This window comes from Zingiber officinale, chromosome 4A (assembly GCF_018446385.1).
Source record: "Zingiber officinale cultivar Zhangliang chromosome 4A, Zo_v1.1, whole genome shotgun sequence".
NCBI lineage: Eukaryota > Viridiplantae > Streptophyta > Magnoliopsida > Zingiberales > Zingiberaceae > Zingiber > Zingiber officinale.
Window position 1 is genome coordinate 159,545,116 of NC_055992.1, and position 25,557 is coordinate 159,570,672.

Genomic DNA, 25,557 nt, shown 5'->3' on the forward strand with positions numbered 1-25,557 from the left:
ATGATTGACCTTCAAGTGTTGAGTTTGATAAATGTAGAAAAATAACAACAAAATTCTTTACAAGAAAATACTGGGTAATTAGAACAAGTCTGCCTGAAGCAGCAGAATTGGCATTGTCACTTCATTTGGCAGTCTATTTGCATGTCAATGTGATTAGGAAAATGAGACCCTTCTCAAACTGCTGATGTTAGATGGAGACGATATGGTGGAAGATGAACCTTTGATGGAGACCTTGAGTTGACTCGGTAGAAACATTAGGGAAGCATCGTTAAACAGGTTCTCCAGAAGAACCGTCTGTTTCTGAGGATTCTGGAAATACATTGCACAATGTGAGATTGCCTGTAGTAATTTTTTCTGAAGTAAAAAAATCACATTACCTGTCTGTAAAAAGAATGAACTATTAATTGAAAGAGAAGAAGAAGACTTAGGCTTGGTTTAAGGGACGAATAAGAAAGATATGATTTCACTTTCCAATTAATTTTCTTGTTCTAAATACTCCATATGTATATTCGAAAGAAAAATTATTTTCCCTGCATTCTGTTCCTAAGGATTAATTGCTCCCATCAAATCTAATTCTTGAACATTTTGATCAAAGTATAGGAATTGCTAAGGTACAATATAGAAACTCATATTGTCTGACAGACGCTAGCATATGTAGGAAAAAGATAGTCTCTATCATTTACAATTATCTTCTAGGTAAAAATACTATGACAAATTGGACAGCTAATTAAACAGTGCCTATGAGGCAAAAGGAGACATCCAAATGATCGAGTGTGTCATTTCTACACTAGCAATTTTGTAATGTAATATCACAAAACAAATTCAACGATTTTTTGGGTATAATTTTCTCACAAAACTAGTTAAACTTGAAATAGGTACTACCTCCTAATATATATAATGGGGCATACAATACAGAGAAATAAATTAAGAGCATGGACACTGTAAGACCATTGTTTCTAAGAATATAAGTGACATTTTTTATTAAAAAAAAATCCATATGCTCAAGAGAGAAGCGACATACCAAAAAGTGACTTCACACTTGGCTTCTTAGATTTGCTCTTCTTCTTTAACTCAGCTGAAAAAAACAAGACTGACTAGTCAACACAATAGTCTCTTCTGAAAATTCAAAGGAAATAAATACTCTTCTACAAGACTACAACTATATAATAAGAAAAGGAATATATCTCAAAGAAGTAACTAGAATATGACAGTTTCATAAATAACTTTCACGATTCATAAATGAAAAAAAAAACAAAGCAATGCAAGTAGAAAACCAGGAAGTGAAACTAACTCATATAAATATTATAAAAATTTTACCAAAGAATAAGAAAGAGCATATTTGAGTAGTGTGGCAGGCAATACAGAAAGTGACTCACACACCTAAAATCAAGATTTATAATAATGCTCGTTACCTATTTTGACGACTTGTTTGCCAATTAATACCAAAATATGAAATAAAACACCCACTGCTCCAGTTCATGTCACTTATCGTGTAAACTGCATTAATATACTCATGGGTACTCGAAAAACTAGTCCCATGTCTATCCCTATAAGTGAAAAGGGAGATGCACGAAAGAAACCTTTTTGTTGCTACAAAAAAGTAGTATTTTGAAATTTCAATAGGGTCTGTTGTATTTCACAAGGGACTACAAATAATTTTTTGATAGTTACATTGTTCAAAATCTTGAGTCGTACCAAACAACAATTTTGGTACTAGATCGGCATGGCAACATATGGCATCAATGGCAAATCAGAGATTGAAGGAGGAAGAAAATGCAACTATATACATAAGAGAGGGCAACTATAGCATTTCATGTCCAACTTTTTGTCCCATCTGAAATGATACAGTTTTGATATTATATCTTGCACACAAAAGCTATAAAAGAAACAAACATTTTTTAAATTCTTCTAACATGTGTTGTGGTATGTCAAGAGTGTCAAGTTTCTGCAACAACACGATATTCATCAACATGATCAACATGCAACGAAAAAGAGATGATCATGTTGATTAGAATCAACTTTCAATAATTTACTGGAATAATACACGTTTTGACTGTGCTAGCCAGTACGATACAAGTTTTCAAACCATGTTTATCCCATGAAATTCAGTAAAAATGAAAAGCTAAATTCATGATCATTAACTAAATTCAGATCATTAACTCTCCTGTTGTGGAAAAAAAGGCCTAAATTCTGTAAAAAGAAAAGGCTATAAAATAAACATCACCTATTCCAGGCACTTCATGATCATTAACTATTTCAAAGTTCTTATATGTGTATCCCATGAAATTCAGATCCTTGGACGAAAGCATCTGTAGAGGTTCAAACACAAAGCCATTAAAAGAATACTGATATTATATTAAAAAAAAAATGTAGAGTTGTCATACTATGCGCACAAATTTACAACTGCAATAAAAATGATCTTGAGTTTTAATGCACTGCATAAAATTTTTGAGTTTTAATGCACTGCGTAAATTTTTTGATATGTTGGTCATGCTATAAATTACTGTTGATCACAATCAGACATAGTACTGTCAATTAAAGGGGGGCATTAGGCCATTACCTAGACTTAAGCTACAAAAATGAACAAGATAAGAGAAGGTCGATATAATGGACAGCAACATTTACATTCTGATGCTAATGCAATTTTGAAGCTTGTATATATCTTCATATGGTTTGCAGTTACACTCTTTGCCTATGGTGGTTAGCAATTTAAGATAAAGTCATAAAATATGTAGCATTTAACAATGCTTCCATAAAAGTTTTGCCATGACCTTGAAATTGTGAAAAACACAATTTATATTAGGTTTTGTACTCAATTGTTTGTGCAATAACTCTTCTAGCTCATAAATTAACAACCATTTCACATGCCAATATCATGGTCAAACTTTTCTAGGCTATAGCTAGCAGTACAGCCGTTTTAGGAATACAAATGATTGGTGAAAATAGCCTCAACCCATGTGCACTAGTTATAGTTTAACCCTCCTAAAAACCATAACTTGTCTCATATGAAGAATTACAGACTTTGCTTTAAAATGCTTCAAGTTCATCCAAATTTGTTACCTCATTAACTCACGTATTGTTCTTGCTATAAAATTCAAGTTTATGGTTGCTGCATTTGGTGTATCTTCCAATATTTATATGTAACATTAATTTGTTTTTAACTCTTCGCCTTTCTCCTTTTACAAACTATCAGTATTGCATTCACCTATCCATGTCAAAGAACAAAGTCCCATCCATCAAAGTTTGTTGTTCTGACTACTGTCTTCGTCGTCTCTCCATCTTTCCCCCAATGGAACATGTCATCTCCTCTTCCTTTGCTTTCACTTCTTCTAGATCTTATCTTCCTCCTCTAGGATGTGAACCTGTGGGTGTCTTCTATATATGCAAACCACTATCTCTTGTAAGGAAAACGGCATAGAAGATTCCCTAGCAGTGGAATCCATTGAGTGCAATCAGCGGCAAAACTTCATTCCCCCTGCATGTTTTTTGCTCCTTTTCTTCTCCCTTCTCATTGATTCGAAACAAGATCTTGACTGAGAAATCAACCAATTTTAAATTCATCCAACTCTCACCCAATTCGATCAATGTATGATCTCTACAAAAACCAACCATATCTTTAAATTGTTGGTGATCCCTGAAATGATTAGCTAAAATTGGAATGGCTCTTGAAGATCTGAATCCAATTTGGAGAATCTGTATTGGGGTCCCCAAGTTTGACAACTATATTCTTAACTATCTGGAAATCAAGTTGGATTTCTTTGACGACCTACCATGGTCATGGTTGAACAGGTTTGTGTGGCATAACTAGTATTACTCTTAAAATCACCTAGTCCAACTTTTGCCACTTCCAGAGAGCCTAGGATATGTTAAACCAAAAACCATAAGCTAACAATTTACCTAAAAGCAAAACTTTTGAGACTAGTGGTTCTCAACACAACAAATCTGAGAAGCACAGAAAATGCATATAAGCATGCATGTAGAAAAACATAAATTACATGTATTTAAAGAGATGCATACGCAAGTTATGTGACTTGAGTAAGTATATATACATAAACACAAAATACGTATTTCATGAATTTTTTGTTTTAAATCAGAATGAAAGTATTATAGGAAGACTTAAATCAGGGATAAACAGGTGAAAATAAGGATATATATATATATATATATAACTAAACTTACTTTTCTCCAAGGGCCTGACTTAGATGAAGTATGAACATGGTTGTCACACTGCAAGGCATTGTGTAAGAACGACTAACAATATAGCTATATATAAACCAAAAAAAATGAAACCATGTCAACAAAAATTTCAACCTCTTCAAACTTCTCAAAGTTTTGAGTGTCCAACTCATCCTTAACCGTTGGTATAAATGCTGCATCAATATGATAAAGTTTGTCCCATTCAACTCCAGAAAACCAAGGGTGAGCCTGATGTAGATAGAATCATAGAAGTACATAATGAATTCATCATTCTTGGTATGGAGTCTCTTACATTTGTTAGGAGATAAGGATATAGAGGGAACCTTTATTTCACTAGCACCTTTTGTGCCAAGCCGTTCTTCAACATTACACAATAGTTTACATATCAGATCTCTTGCTTCTGACGATAGTTTTGTTTCATCAGGAAACTTTAGGTGTTTTCGCCAATTAACTATCTGTATGAATATCAAACTTTAGGTGTTTACATAATCGTGAAATATTATGAATAACTAGAAAAGAGTTTTCGGTGAAAAGCTTTTATCAAATTGGTTTTTGCAAGTTCTAACTTCTTATTGAAAGATGTAAGCTTCCAGCTTTAGAAAACGAGAAAAACAAGTATAAATGTCTGACACTATTTATCCAGCATTATAGCACTTATTCTCCTGGAATGTGAGATGGCTACCTGGAGGAAAGAAAAAGAATTATGTTGTTGGTCTGCTGAACACAAATGGGATCTGTGGGACTTAAAGTAAAGCAAACTGGGACTTTGCAGGTGTAAAACTCAGGCACCTTTACTGGAGTAGTTTTTGTCAGTGGTAGGGACATGAGTCTATCTAGTATCAATATGACCAAAGCTTATGGACTTACCAAAAGGTGCACCGCCATAGTTTCATTGAGCAATTCACATGCGTCAATGTCCCTCTGAGTTGTTACTGATTTCACATCTTGTTTGATTCAGAGAGGTTAAGCTGTACATGAAATGGAAGTGAGTTTCAACTCTTAGAACTATCAATTTCACTGATTGACCAATCCACCTCTAGCAGGGCAGGGAGTACACATAGAACAATAGACAAACTCAAGTGGCACTTTCTATATTAGGCAGAACTTGATGCAGGCCGTATGATTGACCCAAAAATTAGCCACCTGGGTGGGGCTCCCTTACATATGGGTTTCAAGGACCAGACTTAAACTACTCCCTCTTAATTGGGTACATTTTATGATTAAGACATGAATTTAATGGGTCGGCTGGTGGTATGCTCTATGAGCTTGCAACGAATTCTTTCATGTCATAAGATAGTCAACTGGAAGAACATACTTTCACTTGTCTTCTCAAACACCTTAGTTCAAATACTGATACTATTGAGATACAAGAGGCAAAATCCACCCAATCAACATTCTTCCATGCCAAAATGAAATTGAGGTTTGAGATAATATGACATGGAAATAAAGCAAAGACAATTAACTAGTCAATTTGCAAGCAAAGATAAAATCGAAAACACAATCGATCCTTTCACAGTCAGCATGGAGGAACAATGGAACACTAGTTAGAATATAAAACAAATTACCTTCCTGCATGTTGCCATAAGTTCATCAGAGTAAAATGGAGGATAACCAACAAGCATTTCATACATGATGGCCCCTAGCGACCACCTTTACAACAATAAAAACACAATTACAACACAAGAACTTATGCAAGTAATGTAATTTGTAACAGGTTTGTTAAGTACCAATCACACTCCATTCCATAACCCTTCTTAAGTAGAACCTCTGGAGCAATATAGTCTGGTGTACCAACAGTAGAATATGCCTGAAGTTATCCGACAGTATAATTGAAGAGAAGTTAGAACCAGTTATTCAACATAGTAAATTCGTTACTTGCAGCATTGAGTAGTAAATTAATTATCAAAAATATGCAAAATGTAAGTCTTGACCAAATTAGAACTGTTGTTTCGCTGCTATAAAGGGGAAAACTCAGCACTATACTTGTGTCATTTTCTAGCAATTGCAGTTCAATATCGCATTAGATCATTCCTGACCGAAAATCAATAAGATGAAATCCTTTAAAACAAGTTAGCTTATAAACTTGAACATGAATTTCTAAATAAAATCCTCAGTGGGCAGTCATGGATGCTAGAAATAATAAGCGAATCACATTGTTGTTTGCTATTTTAATGTTGGATTTGGTTCCATATGCACTGAGCAGATCAAGACATTGCAGAGTTGTAACTTTGCTGCATTTTCCTATCGCCTTGTATTTCTAAGTTCTTTTATCTTCATTTTCATTCATCATTTTCTCATTTATTGAATTAAGGATTTACTGAAGATTGTTTTTCTTTTTTTTTTTCAGCATCTTCTCTCTTCTTTGTTGAAGTCAAAATTTTGCAAACTCTTTCTTTGCATCTCCCTCTTAGTAGTGTAAAATGTCAGATGTTTACTCTTTTCCTAGGTACTTATCCTTTAATCTCTTAGGGATATCTTAGGGAGTAGATGTTGGAAACCTAATTTCACTTTTTATCTGCTACACTTTTTTTTTTAATTCTCTTTGTTGATTGAACCTTTAAGAGATAGATATGTTCCTTTCTGATTTCCAATGTCTTCTCCTTTATCTTTTGTCTTATGCTACAATAGATGTCAGAACTTTAAAGATGCTCTTTTTTATTGTCTTCTCTTGTTCTCAAAATAATGCTGAAATTTACTGATTCCCCTAATTAATAGTAATAGAGATAATAACGGAATCCTAGGTTACCTCTCCTGGGTAATCCATTAAAATTTTCTATGTAAACCTAATATTGTAGCAGTATCTGTAGCTTAATTTAGTTTGTGAGAGCAAATAAAGAAAGGAGATTATACTTCTTTTGAAAATGGATTGAGTCAACTTTGACAACACTTAAAAATTCTCAATTGTTGCTCCATTTTTATATCTTCGATAAACATAACATGATCCAAAATGTTTTTATCCTTATTGGTGGGAGTATCTTTTTTTAGTGATCAATTGCCCATAGATTGCTATCTATGCTCCAGCAGAGGGAGTATTATATATCCAATGTAGTCCCAGATATTAACTTAGAAGTTATATTAGAATAGTCTATACATGGATCTAAGTTTGCTTCTCTAATACAATTGTGTCTTTCAATTGGCTTTTCCTATGACAAAGATTACCAACAAGAAACTACTTGATAAGAGAAGAGTTCCAAGAACCCATTTTTTCTGTCCTGTGGCAAATTGTTGAAATCCATTCATCATTATTTGAAGAATGCAACAGCTGCCCAAGTTTAAAATGGGTTGTGTGCATGATCAGATTTGATAAAGGTTTTTTTATCTTTAAATTAGTGCCCAAATTCGAAAAAAAAATTTGGGCCAACGTGGCTGCAATCTTTCTGTGATGTCCCAAAGTTTTGCACCAGTGAAAGTGTGAAGCCAACTGGTTTTGTAAAATGAAGTTTCCAGCAGATACGCATGATAAAGTCCTATAGTCAACAACCACATCTATCTTTCCCTATAGTATTTTCCTTCCTGTAACTTCTCAAAGTTATAGATTCATCTTCTCTTCTTTTGATCTTTCTAAGAAAACTAAAGTTTGTAAGTTCTTCACCTTGTACATCATTTCTCCCACCGAAATCAAATTTTGGACCTAAGCCCTTTTTTCAAAGAATAAAAACAAAACAGATAATGAAATAAAAATCCAGGACAAGAAACTTGTAAGGAATCACATGTAATGCACAGAAAGGCATCCAACTTAAACTAGTATCCCTCCAATTTGAACTACAGTATAGGCCAACCAAACAACAATCAACAGTCCATAAGGATACTACTGTATAGTCAACCATAACTTGATATATAATTGGGTGGATGTGATAAGATATAAAAGGTGTTGTAAGCAACCTCCTCGATACCATTTTATTGTTTAACAGAAAACCTGTCCATCAAGATTCTGCCCAAGAAGCACCATGTGATATAGTGAACAGTTTAGGTAAATTATATCATCAATCTAGAACTAGATACCATGATGAATGTAAATGCAGGAGAGACTGTATATGTGCCTTGATGATACTAATCTAGAAAAGATTGCACCTCAGTGTAACTAAAATGACAAGAAACTAGTAGCTAAACCTCTGGAGTTGAACCATTAGGCAGATCCTCTTGTCTCATAGACTAATTTTTATCATATGATTTTCATGGAACATAATGACTAACATGAGCAATATGTTTACTGCATCAGTTTGACTTCTATGACAAATATGATTAAGATGAATTTAGCTGGCATGTTTTCCTAGATTTGAATAGAGTGTATACCTATAAGTTATTAGCTTTGTCCTGTTAGTAAAGGCGTTATCAAATCATTTCCCATAGTAACCAAATTCAAGTATTTGGACAAACAATGCATGGATTTCCATAAACAAGCATGCCGCATGCACCTCAATTACAACACAGATAATGGAAAATAACTAGTTAACGAAGATTACCAATTTTCTCCTATTTCTTTGCCAATGCTCTAATTGTTCCTGTTGTGTACCTTTCGGTATGGAAGGCCATTCATTATTCTGTGAAGACCCAGTGATGTCTCTTTCACTAGAAATATCCTTTTCTTGCAAATCTGGAAAATTACTGCAGTGCAATGGTTTGCATAATCCAAAATCTGACAGCTTTAGGTGCCCATATCTATCAAGCAATAGATTGTCAGGCTTGAGATCCCTGATAAGAGAATTTACAGCTTTTAAATGTTATGACAAATTAGGTCAGCAAAACATTTTTTTGAGTTCTTCCACAAACCTGTGAATGTAATCATGTTTATGGATAGATTCGATTGCTAAAACTAATTCACCAATATAAAATCTAGCCTCGGTCTCAGTCAGTGTATCCTTACGCATAAGCAATGTCATTACATCCCCACCAGGTAGGTATTCCATGATGAGATACAAGTACTCATCATCTTGAAAGGAACAATATAACTTCACTATACAATTGCTATCAACCTCAGCAAGTAGGTTCCTTTCAGCTTTAACATGCTCAACCTGGCCCCGACGAAGCATCTCTGATTTCTTAAGCTTCTTCATTGCATATATATTACCAGTTACTTTCTCTCGGCAGATCCTAACCTGCACACCTCATACATGGTAAAATACAAATAATATGATAAAAGAAATGAATGAAATTGTAATGACACATCACTTAATTCTTATAACTTCGAATTACATAATATTATGAATATTGGTAAAATAAGAAACATAACCTAGCCTCATGCCTATTTTTTAGATAAAAATAGTTAAAACCTAGAGGTTATATATACACATAAATTGTAGTTCTCTTGTCACACAATACAAAGTACAAAAACTTACAGCCTTGTGAATTTAGCTTTATAGGGTTGGAAAGGATAGCTACTTGATGAGTTGCAAACAATATGATACAGTTAAACAATTAACTTATAGAACAAAAACTGAATAAAGAGAAATTTATTTTATTTTAACACGCTACAAAAAAAAACAAAATTTTAATTTGACATATGATTGGGAACCTGTATATCTAACTGTTCAAAATACTAAGTTTCTTTCAGCATGAGTGTAAACTTTTGTGCCGGAAAATTTTAAAGCTAAAAATACCTCTCCAAAAGCACCTTTTCCTATTATTGTAAGTAAGTCAAAATCAACAGCTCCCATTCTATGCCTTTGCAGGCGCATGTACAAGGTCTCCTTCTGCTCCAAATACTTTAAAATATTGTACTGATCTTCTTCTGAAACATCAGCTTCAGCTAGTTTCTTCTCCAATTTACAACGCCTGCAAAGGAATAGCAGATAAATATTTAGCTGATTATATGTTACTAAGTGAACATCTTCAAACCACTAATCTATAATTTGGGAAACCTTTATCACTTAAAGTTTTTGATATACTAATCGCTCAATCTTTTTTTTTTTTTATAAATGCTAAACCAGATTCTCAACCCTCATGGACATCACCAACACCTAGACCGCCTTTAACAAAAATGAATTGCCTCTAGGCTTGTACTTTCAATATAATATTTTTTAAAAAATAAAAATTGCTCAAGCACAATCAGCTACGCCTTGGTGTTATCAACGAGCATAATTAGTTACTACCAACTTGTTGGCCTGAAGGAACCATCAACAAGTCTTGAGGCGAAGGTAGAGAAGGCTTATCTGTCATTCATGTTGAAATACATAATAGAGGGGGATGAGTAACACGGCCAGCAGCCAAATAGGTTTCATACAAACAAACAAATATTTCTAACTTCAGAGGAAAATTTGTAATTTTTCTGCTTGAAATGCTTTTTAGTATAATATCCCAAAATTATGAAATTATCTCAAAGAAACAAAACCGTAATCAATATGATATGGAAATTAAGCGGTAAGAAGGTTGAAGACAGGAATTGGAGTTTTGTACAATACCAGGCAGTACTTACCAATTAGAGCAAAGATCAAGACAAAGAACACCAATTTCTTTTTGATTGAACTGTCCAATACCATACACCTACTGCAGACTACAGACAAAATAATTCTATGAAGTATGTGAATCATAACTGCCAGAAATGTCTAGCAAGTGTTTATAGTTGGTTTCATCCCCATTCAATTATCCCTCAAGTTTTCAAATTTCCCAAATTTCTCTCAAACTCAGAAATCTCCCTTGGTGAATTACCCATATCATCCAGTATGAGAAGTGTACTGCCTGCACTGCTCAGTGCAGAGTGGTAACTGGGTAATATATGCTGTTCATGACAGAAAAAAGTAATTAGCAGTTGCTCAAGTGTGGTTTCATACTATGAACACTCACTTTAAACCCTATTTCATCTCCCACTCAATTCTATCCTAAGTTTTCTGAAACCTTTATAAACTTTCAAATCTATCAAACTCTCAAATTTTATTCTATAGTACCAAAACATGTCATTCCCAGATGCCAACACACAGAATGATTGGATAAACACCACCAAAGGAAGTGCAACAACTATGGATAGGAATTTTCATGATGGTGGCAACAATACAAGAAAACTTTTATCATTTATGTTAAAATTATTATGAAATTCAATAAAATGTTAGTACACGCCATATTGATAATTAATATGTATGAGAGAATCTCCACAAAGTATTTTTGAAAAATGTAATCGTAGCTCAGAAAGTATCAAAATTGGTTCCTGAAACTGGTAAACATAGTTGTACGTTAGTCCTGACTGAGGCAGCCATGCACTTTTTTCATCCTGGCTATGTTTCTCAAAATTAGCCGTAAGAATAAGGACAAAGATACGTCATCCAATTCCATGATATTCAAACAAGAGAAGGAAGGCAGAAGTCAATAGGAAAAACATTTTACGGAAGCTATACCTTTCCTTGCGCTCTTGCAAGTCTTTCATCTGTTTTCTGTAATGATTTTCTATGTACTGCTTGGCAGCAGCTGCCTTTTGCCTCGTAGCCTTTGAAAGGTTTTCTTCAGTTTCATCCTGCGCATCTGATGCAAGTTCGTTCTTCTTGGACGTATCCTTTTCCCTAGGCTGAAATTTTTCTAACCAACTCCTATCCGGATCCATCAGCGATCACAAGATAATCTACTCAAATTCACCTCAATGTCCAACTATGAACTCTATCTCAGGAAGTAAGAATAAGGGGTAGAAATGAGGACCTGTCTGCTGAAAATTGTAGGACAAAAGCATATAAATTTATTTAATAACAATGCAGTTCTTTCTACTCGTTACAAGATGTTCAATTAGAAAGAAACCTTAAATCAACACAACCCCAAGTCCTAAGAAACAACGCATAATTCATAAGGAACCAAGCGAACAACCAACTCCATTAGCGAAAATCCATCCACCGACCTTCCTAATAGCAACAAAAGCAAATCCGCAACATCCGAAGGCGACGAGCGGCGGGAGAAGAGGGTGGAGGGAATCCCCCAGAGGGCGGAGGCAGAGAACTCGAGATATCACCTGATCGCATGGGATTGCTATAATTGGAGCCCTGAAATTAATCGGGAGGAGAGAGGGGAGAAAGCCAGAAAGGGAGTAGCAAAGGCGTGGCGAAGGACGCTGCTCGCGCTTCATTTGCTTCCAATTGCCTCGACCGCTCAGTGCCATCCCTTGAAGCTTTATGTGCATTTTAAAATATGATACATCAAGTAAATTTATTATAAAAAATATATTTTACTGATTATGTTAATAATGAATAGGTTAAGAAAAGTTTGGCAAATGTGATGATCCAAAACATCTTATTTGAATTCAAAAATATTTTATTTAAATATAATGATGTTTAAAATTTACACTAGTTTTTTTTTAAAAAAAAAGTGAAAATGACTCATCAAGTAATTTTGATTAAAAAAATAGCCAGCAATTGAAAACATTTTATGTTGACATAATTTTTCATATAAAATTTACTTTATAAATGTAATATTCCAAAACGATAAATTTCATCTTTTAAAAAAAAATCGTAAGTTAATCGTATTTTTAGTACATATAAAAAAAATAAATGGTAAAAAAACACTTTTTGAAAAATCCTAGAATAGGAAGTGCATTATTTCAAGAATCTCTTAGAACATATTTTTGCAATTTTTTTTACAAAAAAAAAAAAATGTGCGCTCGGTACAGAAAAATACCACACATATAAAACTTATTAACACTAATTTAAACTTGAACATAATTTACTATTTTAATAATTGACAGCATGTTCAGAACCCCAATATCCACTGCCCACAGCACCACCAATATCACTTATTGTTTTGCGCCCAACATTTAAACCAAAATATTACTCAGTATAACTCCAAATGCTTGACATACAGAACATGATAAATATCAGTTATTTGTTCACAAACGGCATGATAACTCTGATTGACTGCTTAACACAATTCACAGCGTAGGATCCTTCAAACAGCATAGAGCCTTACAACCTGGTCAATCTGGGCACGGCAAACAGGGCATCCCCATTGCTTTGATTCAATCTCCCTTAAGCATGACATGCATCCGGCCATATGCCCACAAGGAATGCATGCCCCTTCCACTGGAGCATCCAAGCAGATAACGCAACAGCCAGATGTGCCACTACTGCCTGGTTTTTCTCCACTGGATTCTGTTTTGGAGGGTGCACCGGCAACTTTAGTTTCAGGGATACCAGGAACAGTCTCCATGGTTGTCATGCTCATATTGATGGGGCTGCTATCGATGGACGGGTAGTGGATAGGGGAATCAAACAATGTGTCCTCAGATATAGGAGGTGCAGAAGGAGCTTCATGAGATGGTTGAATAACTGGTGGTTCAAGGTTCTGGACAGGAGGTGGCAAAGCATCTGATTGAACCACAGGCACAGCCCATCCATTCGTTGAATTTGGTTGATTTACAGGCACTCTACTATTCATTTTTGAAGTAGTATTAACATTTGAGGTGCCTGACGTGCCCCAACCATTGTAAGCTGTATTTTCTGAAATGGTTCCCCAACCCAAACCATTGTAAGCTGTATTTTCTGAAATGGTTCCCCAACCCAAACCATTGTAAGCTGTATTTTCTGAAATGGTTCCCCAACCCCAACCATTTGTCTCGCTAGTTTGTGGATTAGATTGAACAGGAGCCATTCCCTCTGCCATAGCCGTCTGTATGGAGGCATTTATAGCCATCTCCATTTCTATATCTTCCTTAGTACGTTTAGTTGCAGCTGCTGTTTGTGTCGAAACGTTCGAGACTGTTTGGGGTGGATTGGGAATTGAAACACCTATCTGCATTTCTGGAAGAGTAGAGGTGACCTGTACAATAGAGGTGATCTGCAAAACATTAAAGAAGATGCAACTAAATGAAGGTGAAGAACATGGACATGCAGAGTTCCGAATACTAATGCTATGTAATGATAAGACAAATTGTGAGTGAAGCAAACAGCTTTAATTTTTGTATGTTATCTTTTTTGCTCAGTAGTTATATGTTGAATTGCAACAAAATATCAGAGCATAATTGGGAGGAATCTTCTCAATTCTCATGTGCCAAGTACCTGGGGAATTCCTCGGCATGCACTCAAGAACCACTGTAATTGTTGTTTGTCACCTTCATTTGCAGCGAAAAGCTTATACCGTGTTCCTGGGTGAAAGGAATAACTAAGAACAGAATGCCATTGTATCTAAGCTGAAAGATGCATTCTATTCTGATGAAATAACACTTTTGGTACAAGTGCCGCTTAGTCAAGAGAGAGAATTAAAATGCTGGTAAGAACAGAATCCTTTGTGAGATACATCTGTGTACTACAATGATAACACTCCAAACACTGACTTTCTATATTAAAAAACCAAAGAGGTCAAAAACTGGTCAAAAGATGTGAAACCAGTAAATATCAGCCACCATAACTGTTTGACCTTCTATTTCCTTCAATATACACAAAAAAAAGCAATAAATGTATTCTGGAGACTGCATAAAAACTTGAATTGAAGCTAGCGAATGAAGAAACGTACATTAAACTACAACATAGAAGTATCAAATAAAGCTAAAGTATCCATTATCAAATGACAACAAAGACAGCTAAAACCCATCATTTAACATGGATTAGGAAAATATCCAAATGGAGAACATGATTCAAAACATATGAACTAAAACCATTTCAATAATTTTCGTAAACCACTTGCTGGTTCACAGTATAGATTAAAGAGAATATAATAAACCAACCACTACCAAGCAAGTCCCAATATTGATGCTTGGCTAAATGAGTAAATACTGATTGGATTAAACTTGTATGACTATTAGGTTATTAACAGCTTTTGTCACAAGCATCAATAGTTAACCATGCAAAAAAAAAAAAGGAAAAAGATGCAAAATGAACACAAACTTCTGATGCTGAAACAGAAGAGATGGTGGTCCAGGTGGAGGTGGAGGTGGAGGTGGAGAAATAGACAGGAAAATCTCAAAATACCAAATACAATAAATTGCTCAGTTGTAGCCATTATGTAGCATGGGCATTGTTACCCCTTGCCGTAACAATTCATCATTAAATAACTAAATCGCTCAGGTACATCAACTATTTATATTTTATATCAATGAATGCAAGCACAGAATAGGAAGAAACTAGGATTGCCTTTTTCTAACAAAACCATACAAGTAATTCAAATCATGATTAATTTTAATTTTTTTTGGAAAGTAATAATGCACAATTTAATAATTTAGAAGATGATCAAATAAGCATACTTGTAGCTTTTTCAACAATGACAATAGCAGGATCTACTTGGTTGAACTTGGGTTCTTCAATGTGAGCTTTCCAGAGTGAAACAACAGAGCGTGGCCTAGCAGTCTATTTTTTCAACAGATTGAATAAGAATCAATGATCTACCAAGTAAAACAAGTATTTGCATACCAATAACTGAGCCTTGACATGATGAAAGAAAAAAAGGAACAAATGTATTATAAATAAGTAATATTATATTATACTCTCATAATGATGTGATTTTTAATCATATTTCAATTTTGGATTTTTAAAATCACAATTTATATATAGAAACCAAATACATTATTCTCTGTGAGACAAACAAACTAATAAACTGATTAGGGAGTTGAGATCCTCTATCCCAAAAATGATATTTCCCCATGTCCCCTCGCCGATTGGACGGGGATACATCATTTTTGGGACAGAGGATCTCAACTACTGATTAAGGCCAATGAAAAATGGCATTGTTCAGCTTACAGTATTTAACAAGTGTTTAAGGACAGGTGATTTACATGTCGGAATTAGTGCCATGTCTGACTGTGTTGCAAAGAGTGGTATACAAAATCATTCTACAGCAAAATGCATGCTGTAGTAGAACATACAGGGTCATCATCTTCTGCTTTTCCTCAAACTACATTATATAAAAATCCATTTTTATATTAAGCACATTTATAAATTCTCTAGTTACTCGAATTATATACACTTGCGTACAAGTAGAGGTACTTCCATGCACAGAAGTATTCAATTATATAGCGGCTGTGACTAACAACAAACTTTAGGGGCCCTACTAGCTTTCCAAATTCATTATGCAAAAAAGGTATCGAACTAGTAAATATGCACCGAAGGAGCACACTATGTTAATGTAAAGATCTCAAAGAGTACTCGAATTAATTGGTTGGAGTATAGAAAAACCACTGTTTTATAATGAGCTAGTCTTCATAGATACATCAAAGGAAGAAAGACCACAAATATGATAACAACAGTGTACTGTGAGGAAGCAAGACCACTAATATGATATCAAAGAAATATATTTTGGAAATTTATTCCTAGGCAATACTTTTCATAGAAATTTTGAATAACAACTGAGTAGAAAACTCTGGACACTTTCCAGTTCCAAGTGCATGTGTCAGGTAACATAAAATTTCTTACTCCACATTCTCTATCTAAAAGTCACTCTATCAGTAAAAAACTAGTAAATCTTGCAAGCCAAGGGAAATACTGAATGCATCTTGCTAACAAGTCATCATTATTTGTGTTCACTACAAAAAGATGATGTATTAGCCACAACTAGCATTAGATAGTTGCCGCTAAAGTATTTTTGATGACAAATTGAGAATAATAATTATATACGTGATAAAAAAAAAAATTGTAGCTATTATATTTTGTGATAATACTATAAAATACATTGTATAACAAAAGAAGTAGTTGCTAATGCCAATTTTAATGATGAGATCAATAAATGTTGTTATTAATAGTTTTAACTACAGCACTTAAACAATCTAGTAACAAAATTTTTGTTACCAAAACTATTGACAAATTATTTAGTGACGAAATATTTTGTTATCAAATCACTCATTTTTTACAATGGTTGATTAGAAGTTGAAAGCAATATCATAGGTTATCTGAGCTAATCTAGGGGCAAGCAAAAAATTAAAAGAAACAGAATCCTACGAGTCAATATTTGACAAGCATGCTAAACATATGGAGTGGAAAAATAACACTAATTGTTCTTCTATCATACTAATTGTTTATGGATGTGAATTTGTGGAACATTTTGAAAGAGTATTTGATAATATAGTCAAATCAGTAAAGGGTACATTAATTATCGAAAAATATGAAGAAAAAAACAAAAATTAATTAAAAGTACCTGCAAATCAGGATAGATAACTAACTCAAACTTGCTAGGATTTTTTGGATTGCGAGGGTCACATGGCAAAACCACAGCCCAACTGAAGAATAAACAAAATGATGATTAGCATTTGCAAAATTCTTTGAATATGAAAGTAAGTTAATATATCCTCATTTACATAGGCATCACGCATTGATCAACAAAAAACAGTAAAGGTGACCTAGGAAATGGCTAAAATCATATACAAACATTTTACGAATCAGTAGTTGTGGAGCAAATGTTTCTAAGAAACCAGGTCCAAAGGCCTCCCTCAGCCATCCAGAGAAAAGAGAAATTCGGCTCTGAGCATAGAAAATTAGTTACAAATCACACACAATAAACCAGGTACCAAATGAAGAGGAGTTATAGTATTTAACAGCAGCAAGCATACCTCAATGGCCCTGACAACTCTTAAATGACCTTTTTCTCTCGCCAAATCAAGAGCAGTATGACAATCATCATTCAGGACACAAGGATTTGCTGTGATATTTATAGAGGAATTCTAATCACCATGCTAGCATTGACTAAAAAAAAGAAAAAGAAAAACATAAAATAGCAGCAATGCAACTGACCTCCATGGGAAAGGAGGAGGTGGACCATTTGTTCACAGCCCTTTTTTGCAGCATGGTGCAAGGGAGTTCCCGCATAGCTTCCTATTTTGAAAAAGAAAAGGCATATATATTCACATGCAACTTCAGATGTTCAGTAATTTAATGAAAAGAATACCAAGATATTCAAATATAGCTGCAAGTGATTAAATATTGTGTCGGTAGAATTATATTAGAAAACACATAAAATTCCAAAGAAATTAGCTTTGAACCTTATATAAAGATAGAAAGTAACAAACACTTTTTGATAGCATGTTAACTTGAATAGGGTATAACAAACACCTTTCATGGTAAAGTCTAGGAAAATATTTAATCATCTTCAGACTCTCAGTTCCCAACCTACTACAACAGTATATTTCCATTTTCAGGCTCCCAACTTTTATTCTTTAACTAACAAAAAAAGTATTGGCATAAATCATCTGTATAAATGAGGATTTCACCTATGACTACAACCAGTATATGGAAAGTATGAAAGAGAATAAGTTGTGGGAAATTTAAATTTGTTCCCCTTGTTTGGTAAATTGAGATTGAATCAAATGCCCATTCAAAATGGCACTTTTTTCTTCATTTGTCCTCACAAATACTGCCAGAAGAACAATTGAGCTTTTTTCTCTTCATTTAATAAAAAAGTGTGCATACATTAACTTTTCTTTTCTGTCTAGTTAACCTTTTAAGTAGGGTTTATGCTTGTCGAACAACAATTCAAATGACCTAAAATCAACATTAGTTCTAGGTTAAATTCCATGTCAAGAAGTTAAAGAATCTAAAATCAACTACTAGGTTAACAAATCAAATTCTGCAAAAGTAGCAGACAGAACTGCCAACGCAGCATTCACGATAAATATATATATTATTGTTTAAATGACTTCCTCTGCTAATAAGCATCCTCATAGAGAACACGACACCTCACAGAAAACACAACAGCACATTCATCATGCAAATTTTACGTTTTGCCATCTTAGACAGAGAGACATGGTATCTCGACCTGTTTAACTCCCAATACCTGTTAAATAAAACCCATCGCATTATCCATCGACACGAACTTGACACTGAACATGTGGAAACGGAATTTTCATATGCGGCATTTCTCAATACAATACACCGAGAGACAAACCCATGAACTTTGAACTTGAAGGTCTCACCAGGCCTATAAGCGTTGACATTGGCACCCAAGTCAATCAGAGCTTCGGCAACAGGGAGGAGATCATGCCTCAAGCATGCGACGATCAAAGGGGTCTTCCCTTCTTTATCTATCCACTGCACACGTTCATCCCGAGGTTGGACATAATTGGAATACCACACCAACTCAATCATTCGACTTGGGTCTTCATAGCGCTTACCTCAAGCCCAGCACCTTGGCTGCGAAGCGCCCTAATCCCCTCGACGTTGCCATAGCCGACCTGCTGGTAGACCAATTCTTCCTTGGATGGTGACACTCCCATGGAATCGCAAGTAAAACGGAGAGAACCCGATTGAAGCCTTCAATTGAGTACCTCCAACCGAGGCTTCGCTTCGAGAGCCAAAACTCGAAGCCTGCCGGTTCCTCTCCCTCTTTCGCCCAAAATAATCGGCGTCGTCTGGCTCCGTGGGAGGGCAAGTGTCCGCGTAGAGAAGAAATTGACGGGATTAATCGCAAGCCGCTGGTTTTTCTTCCTTTGCCACCAAGCATTTTAATCGGTCAAACAACACAAGCGCGTGCCAATGGGTACACTTCCATCTCAATTCATTGTCATATATTCTAAATTAATTAATCAAATTAAATATATTAAAAACTCAATTCATCCTCACTTCCATCTCAATTCATTGTTATATTAATTAATCAAATTAATTAAGGATCGGGAAAATAAGATGAATATGATTTTTTTCAAAAACTCTTTTTTCTTTTTAAGTGTTTAAATTAAAATAGTATACATTGAAAAATAAAGAACACGATCCAGTTATTTGGTTCAGAGTCTAGGTCGATTCTTATTTCAAAATTCGCGATCTTTGATCACACTGTTGACCAATTCACTAAATTTCTTCTTTCCGAAATCTTCGGTAGAAACAATTCGTATAATGAAATGTATAAGTAGTAATAGCCTACTATCTTACTTGAAATTAAAGTACAAAACAAGCTAAGTAAAAATATACCGACACTAGATGTAGGATGAAGCTCGGTCGGTACTTCTTGGATGGAGCAACAGTTTGCTTGGAGATGAGTACTAGACTTGTCGCACGAACAACAACTTTGCACTGAGATGAACTCAGAATTGATGCATAGCCTCAAACCTCGAGCACCACTTTTATAAGAATCGTCAACATTTGATCGACCGATCCTTAGGTTCGGTAGACCGAACTCGCTCCCTTCCTTCTTTTCTAAGATCCAATCTTCGGGCATTGATGACATTTAATGGTTCGGTTGACCGATCACCTTGTTCGGTCAACTGAACGGTGCACTTTCGTTGTTCGTCGAAATTCTTCATTAATGCGCCTTTAGGCTACGTTTGGTAGGATGTAATTTGTCTTGTAATGTAATCAGGATTACATTACAAGGTTGATTATTTTGTTTGGTTTAATTTTAAACTTGTAATGTAATGTAATCTGGATTACAAAGCAAATACTATGTAATCGGATTACATTACAAGGTCACCGTTTAACCAAAATTTAAATGTCGAATATACCCCTAGTCCACTGTGGCCGCCATCCACTGTCGTCGGCTGCCACTGCCCACCGCCGTCAACCCCGCCTGCCGGTTGTCGCCGGCCGCCGGCGCCCGCCGCCCGCCGCCGTCGCTCGCCGCCCGCCGCCGCCGCCGCCGACAACCACCGCCCACCGCCGACGATCGTCGCCATCGCCGGTTGCCGGTGGCGGCTGCCGGCGGAGGAGGCGACGACCGTTGGTTGTCGCAAGCTCCGGCAGAGGTGCGCCGGCCATCGATAGAGGTCGCAGGATATTTTTGTCATTTTATAATAATACGAATTACATTCTTTATAAAAAATAATAGACACCAAATAAAAGAATGTAATCATCCTTGTAATCAAAGATTACATACATTACATTACCAAACGTAGTAATGTAATCAAGATTACATTACATTACAAATTTGATTACATTACAAGCAAGATTACATTACACTCAACCAAACGTAGCCTTAATGCGATGATCGTTCGGTCGACCGGTCCTCTGGTTCGGTCGACCGATCAGTCTGACTTCCTTCTTTGCCTCAGCTCGATCTGATCTGTGCCACATCTGCTTGGTTCGGTCGATCGATCCATATGTTCGGTCGATCGACCAATCACTTTACCAACTCTGCTTCGACTGATCTCTAGTCTGAATCAACTTGGTTCGGTCGACCGATCCTGATGTATGGTCGACCGATAAACTTCGGTTCCTGTAACATAGAGTTAGAACGAAAACTCCTACAAAACATAGTTTGCACAGTAATATTTGAATAATAGTAAGATGCATGAGTAGTAATAGACAGTAACATTGTCTTGATCTCAACTTAGAAACCTTCCCGATTTCTTCAGTTGGATCAACGACCTAGGGTTTGTTCCTTTATGGAACACGACCTCACTGTCGCTCCTCCAGTTACTTACCTCAACCTACCTGCCAAACCTTGGTCCTCCAAGCATGTTTGGACTTTGCCGCCTAGCATTGGATCGACCACCCAAGACTTTCCCTCTATCTTCAGTCCTCTAAACCTATCGAGCTTACCCACCAAGTGTTGAATCCTCTCGACCCACTTGGTCTTTCTGCCTGGCTTCCACGATCTGCTAAGTCTTTCCTGTCTAGTCGTAACTAGGGCTTTTCCAATTGAGTAAATAGTCTACACACTCAGTTAACTTGTTAGATCATAACAAAATTTAACTTGAACATTTGACAACATCAAAACTTAAGTTTGATTATGGTGCACCCTGTACCAATAAGCGGGTTTCCATATGTCCTTCAACCATCCGATCGGAGGTTCAATTCCTTACTCGCATGCTTTAGCGCTGAGTTATAAGGGAGTTTTCCCATGCCCTTAAACCATCTGGTTGAAGGTTCAATTCCAGACTCTTAAGCCTTAGCATTGAATTATAAGAGGATTTTCCTTTGCCCTTCGACCAATCAATCGGAGGTTCAATTCCCAACTCTTGCAACATAGCAACGAGTCATAGGTGGGGTCCTCCATACATTTACAAAGAAACCATTTAGCCACTCGCTCGGCACCATTCAATTGTTCACTCATCACGATTAGTCGCTCACTCGCACCACCTTCGCTTGACAACACTCAGTCATTCGCTCTGCACCACTCAACGTCGATTGGTGATAAACTAAGGTCAAAATCCTCGATGACTATGTATTTATTGTTCACTTGGTCAATATTTGATCAATAAGCCTCTATAAGGCCATGAAGAGTGTTGATCTTTTGGCGGTCTGCTAGAGAAGGGTAAATAACCCTGTAATCACAATTCAAATACCTTTCTCTCTTTTTTTTTTGACGTTAAGTTATAAAAACACTTTAATAAACAAAATTAAACAACATAAAAGAAAGTACAAGACAAAAAGGATTTACTTAATTTATAACCGGGGAAGTTGTTAATCCAAGGCAAATGAAGCTAGTTTACTAGACTTCTTCTTTGACACAAGTCAGAGGCGGAGAAGCCTCGTACAAGATGTTGACAACTCAAACAATAAAGAACAGGATGAGTATTTCGAGTACAGAGAAAGTCTTGTACTGAAACTAGGCGAACCAGGGCTCTATTTATAGTACTCTAGTAAAGTTTATATGTTATTGACGTAGCGGACTCGGGGTGCCTAGATGGGACTCCGAGCGCTTACAGTGCGGCAAGTTCTATCTCTACACAACAGCTTCTCAACATCACTAGGATAAGATTTTTGTTGGTTGCTACTCGGAATATCGTACCGGTTCTCCTGTACAAAAATTTTGTACAAGTCCTGAACCATTCCTAACAACCTATTGTGTTCTTTAGAAATTAAATTAGGAATTGCAAACAGAACTTAACATTATTGATTCCAAATGTAACTTATCTGTCCTCAGAGGTTTAGACTTGGATCACAAACGATACTTAACATTATTGATCCAAATCCACCCATGTTACAAATTCAATTAAATATTAATTTCAGAGATTGACTTCCAGGTTAAACATGGCGAAACATTAGGCCTTCTTGGGTATGGGAGCATCCACCATTTCCTAGACAAAGTCTTTTAACGAAATTTAATATTTAATTTCCTTACAATAACCCTAGGTTTAACCAAAAGGAACAATCGAATCACAAGATCGAAAAAAAAACAAAAGAATACAAACTCGAATCACAAATTCAAAACCTAGAATCATATGTCTCTTGTGTTTGGTATTTCAAAATCTATACAAAGAAAACTAGTATGATGCGAAATAGAATTATTAGTTATATCTTTCTTTGTAAGCAACAACCTCTTGATCTTCTATTGTATTCCTCTACTTATCTCGGACGTCGTGTGGGCGACGATCTATCGAGATGAGAACCACCCAAGCTTCCTTCTTCTCCAAGTAAGTTTCGGCCACCACCACCAAGCTCCAAGGGATGCTAGAAACAAAGCCTCCTATCTCTCCTTCTTCCTCTAACAAAATCCGGCCACCAATCAAAACCCTTGAGATGAAGATGTCGCCGGCCAAGGAAGAAGAATGGGAGATGGAGAGGAAGAGAGGGACCGGCCACCAACCAAGGAAGAAAGGAACCAAACAAGATAAATTGTTATTAGGTGAGGCACCTCTACCCTCTCTTTTATATTCCTTGGTCTTGGCAAATAAGGAAAGTTTTATTAAAACTTCCTTATTCTCTTTGCCAATGAAAGAAAAGTTTAATAAAATTTCCCTTTCAAACTATATATGGTCGCCCACCTTAATTTCCCCAAACAAGGAAAGTTTTAATCACAAAATTAAAACTTCTTAATTTGTTTCCGAAAATTTTTAAAATAAAAATTTCTCTTTTAAAAATCCCCTTCATGGTTGGTTATAAAAGGAAACTTTTATAAATTAAAATCTCTCTATTAAAACATGTAGATGATTTATAAAAAAAAAAATTTTCTCTAAAATTAAAATCTTCCTTTTAACTACAATCAAGGAAAGATATCAAATTTTTCTCTTAATCTTTTGTAGAAAGCTATAAAAGGAAAGATTTAATTTTAAAACTCTTTTTTAAAATCATGAGGATGGTTTCATAAAAGGAAAGTTTTATCAAAAATTAAAACCTTCCTTTTAACTACAAATAAGGAAAGATATCAAACCTTTCTCTTAATCTTTTGTAGAAAGCTACAAAAGGAAAGATTTATAATTTTAAAACTCTCTTTTAAAACCATGATGATGGTTACAAAAAATGAAAGTTTCATCAAAAATTAAAATCTTCCTTTTAACTACAAATAAGAAAAGATATCAAACATTTCTCTTAATCCTTTGTAGAAAGCTATAAAAGGAAAGATTTAAATTTTAAACACTCTTTTAAAATCATGGCTTTCACATAAGAAAGATTTTTAAAAAATAAAATCCTTTTAATTTATTGTGGTCGGCCACACCAAGCTTGGGTTCAATCTAGGGCCGACCACCCTTGGATCCAACTCACCTTGGTTTGGCCGACCCTAGCTTAGGCTTCAAGCTAGGCTTGGCCAACCACCTTAAGGTGGGTATAATACTTTATAAATAAGAGATTATGATAGGGACCGAGAGGAGAAATTAGTTTTTGTCTGCCAATGAACTTGAGCTTCCCGTGTTCGCCCCGAACACACAACTCGAGTTTATCAATAATAACTCATATCACTAAAGAGTGTGTTAGTCTCCCTGTGTTTAACATATAGAATGTCCACTAATTAAATGAGTTACTGACAACTCACTTAATTAATATCTAGATCCAAAAGTAGTATCACTCAACCTTATCGTCATGTCGGACTAAGTCCACCTGCAGGGTTTACATGACAATCCTTATGAGCTCCTCTTGGGGACATCATCAATCTAGATTACTAGGATACAGTTTCCTTCTATAATTAACAACACACACTATAAATAATATCATTTCTCAACTTATCAGGCCTATTGATTTATCGAACTAAATCGCACCCTTTGATAAGTCAAAGAAATAAATACTAAATATATGTACTTGTTATTATATCAGGATTAAGAGTACACACTTCCATAATAACAAAGGTCTTGTTCTTTTATTCAGTCAGTATAAAAAGAACTTACCTTAAATGGTCCAGCTCAATACACTCTGAGTGTACTAGTGTAATTTTATAGTTAAGATAAACTAATATCACATTATACTACGACTATTCCAATGGTTTGTTCCTTTCCATCTTAGTCATGAGCTACTGTTTATAATTTATAAGGAATTGCTAACATGATCTTCTGTGTGTGACACCATACACCATATTATCTACAATATAAATTAATTGAACAACTACACTTAGCATATAAATGTAGACATTTGACTAATGTGATTCTTATTTTTAAGTAAATGTTTATACAAAAGCTAGACTTTTAGTATACATTCCAACAGTTTTATCCATGTCTGGGCGCTTGGACCGATCTGGGTGCCTGAACCATTGCTGATGTGGACCTGAAAGTGATCTACAGTAATGGGTTGTCGACGAGGCACCTGTTCGGTACCTTGGTGGTCTGGGCGCCCGAACTAGATGGTCTGGGCTCCTAGACTAGATGGTCTGAGCACCCGAACCAGTCAACCAAGTGCT

General features: G+C 35.5%; 2 protein-coding genes across 8 annotated transcripts; both read right to left on the reverse strand.

The window, feature by feature from the left end:
- Positions 1 to 4: 4 nt before the first annotated feature.
- Positions 5 to 12,257, reverse strand: LOC121971940 (serine/threonine-protein kinase tricornered-like). Of its 6 annotated transcripts, none has more exons than XM_042523477.1 (13): positions 12,011 to 12,257; positions 11,523 to 11,821; positions 9,795 to 9,969; positions 8,968 to 9,293; positions 8,661 to 8,889; positions 5,925 to 6,004; positions 5,763 to 5,847; positions 4,521 to 4,652; positions 4,312 to 4,425; positions 4,180 to 4,227; positions 2,225 to 2,309; positions 1,022 to 1,075; positions 5 to 309 (listed from the first exon to the last, which is right to left on the reverse strand). In XM_042523477.1, the coding sequence occupies exons 2-13, from the start codon at positions 11,723 to 11,725 to the stop codon at positions 269 to 271; spliced, it is 1,572 nt and encodes a 523-aa protein (XP_042379411.1). In that variant the 5' UTR covers positions 11,726 to 11,821; positions 12,011 to 12,257; the 3' UTR covers positions 5 to 268. The 6 variants fall into 6 exon arrangements, with proteins under 6 accessions (XP_042379411.1, XP_042379409.1, XP_042379410.1 ...); XM_042523475.1 differs by having other exon boundaries at positions 11,523 to 11,824; XM_042523476.1 differs by having other exon boundaries at positions 11,914 to 12,257.
- Positions 12,258 to 12,810: 553 nt separating this feature from the next.
- Positions 12,811 to 19,514, reverse strand: LOC121971942 (probable E3 ubiquitin-protein ligase XBOS34). Of its 2 annotated transcripts, none has more exons than XM_042523482.1 (9): positions 19,193 to 19,514; positions 18,995 to 19,109; positions 17,817 to 17,897; positions 17,636 to 17,724; positions 17,455 to 17,546; positions 17,224 to 17,305; positions 15,341 to 15,443; positions 14,160 to 14,245; positions 12,811 to 13,920 (listed from the first exon to the last, which is right to left on the reverse strand). In XM_042523482.1, the coding sequence occupies exons 1-9, from the start codon at positions 19,292 to 19,294 to the stop codon at positions 13,051 to 13,053; spliced, it is 1,620 nt and encodes a 539-aa protein (XP_042379416.1). In that variant the 5' UTR covers positions 19,295 to 19,514; the 3' UTR covers positions 12,811 to 13,050. The 2 variants fall into 2 exon arrangements, with proteins under 2 accessions (XP_042379416.1, XP_042379415.1); XM_042523481.1 differs by having other exon boundaries at positions 12,811 to 13,938; positions 19,193 to 19,513.
- Positions 19,515 to 25,557: the final 6,043 nt, after the last annotated feature.

Bases quoted from the DNA above. Each gene is read 5' to 3' on its own strand.
- LOC121971940 (XM_042523477.1), bottom strand. From the start codon at position 11,725: ATGGATCCGGATAGGAGTTGGTTAGAAAAATTTCAGCCTAGGGAAAAG. The intron at 8,890-8,967 runs GTTTGTGGAAGA...TTCTCTTATCAG, and splicing joins AAACATGATTACATTCACAG to GGATCTCAAGCCTGACAATC. The intron at 4,228-4,311 runs GTTGAAATTTTT...AATGCCTTGCAG, and splicing joins ACTTTGAGAAGTTTGAAGAG to TGTGACAACCATGTTCATAC.
- LOC121971942 (XM_042523481.1), bottom strand. From the start codon at position 19,294: ATGGGAGTGTCACCATCCAAGGAAGAATTGGTCTACCAGCAGGTCGGC. The intron at 19,110-19,192 runs GTAAGCGCTATG...GAACGTGTGCAG, and splicing joins GCCAAGGTGCTGGGCTTGAG to TGGATAGATAAAGAAGGGAA. The intron at 17,898-18,994 runs GTGAGACCTTCA...TTTTCAAAATAG, and splicing joins TGTCAACGCTTATAGGCCTG to GAAGCTATGCGGGAACTCCC.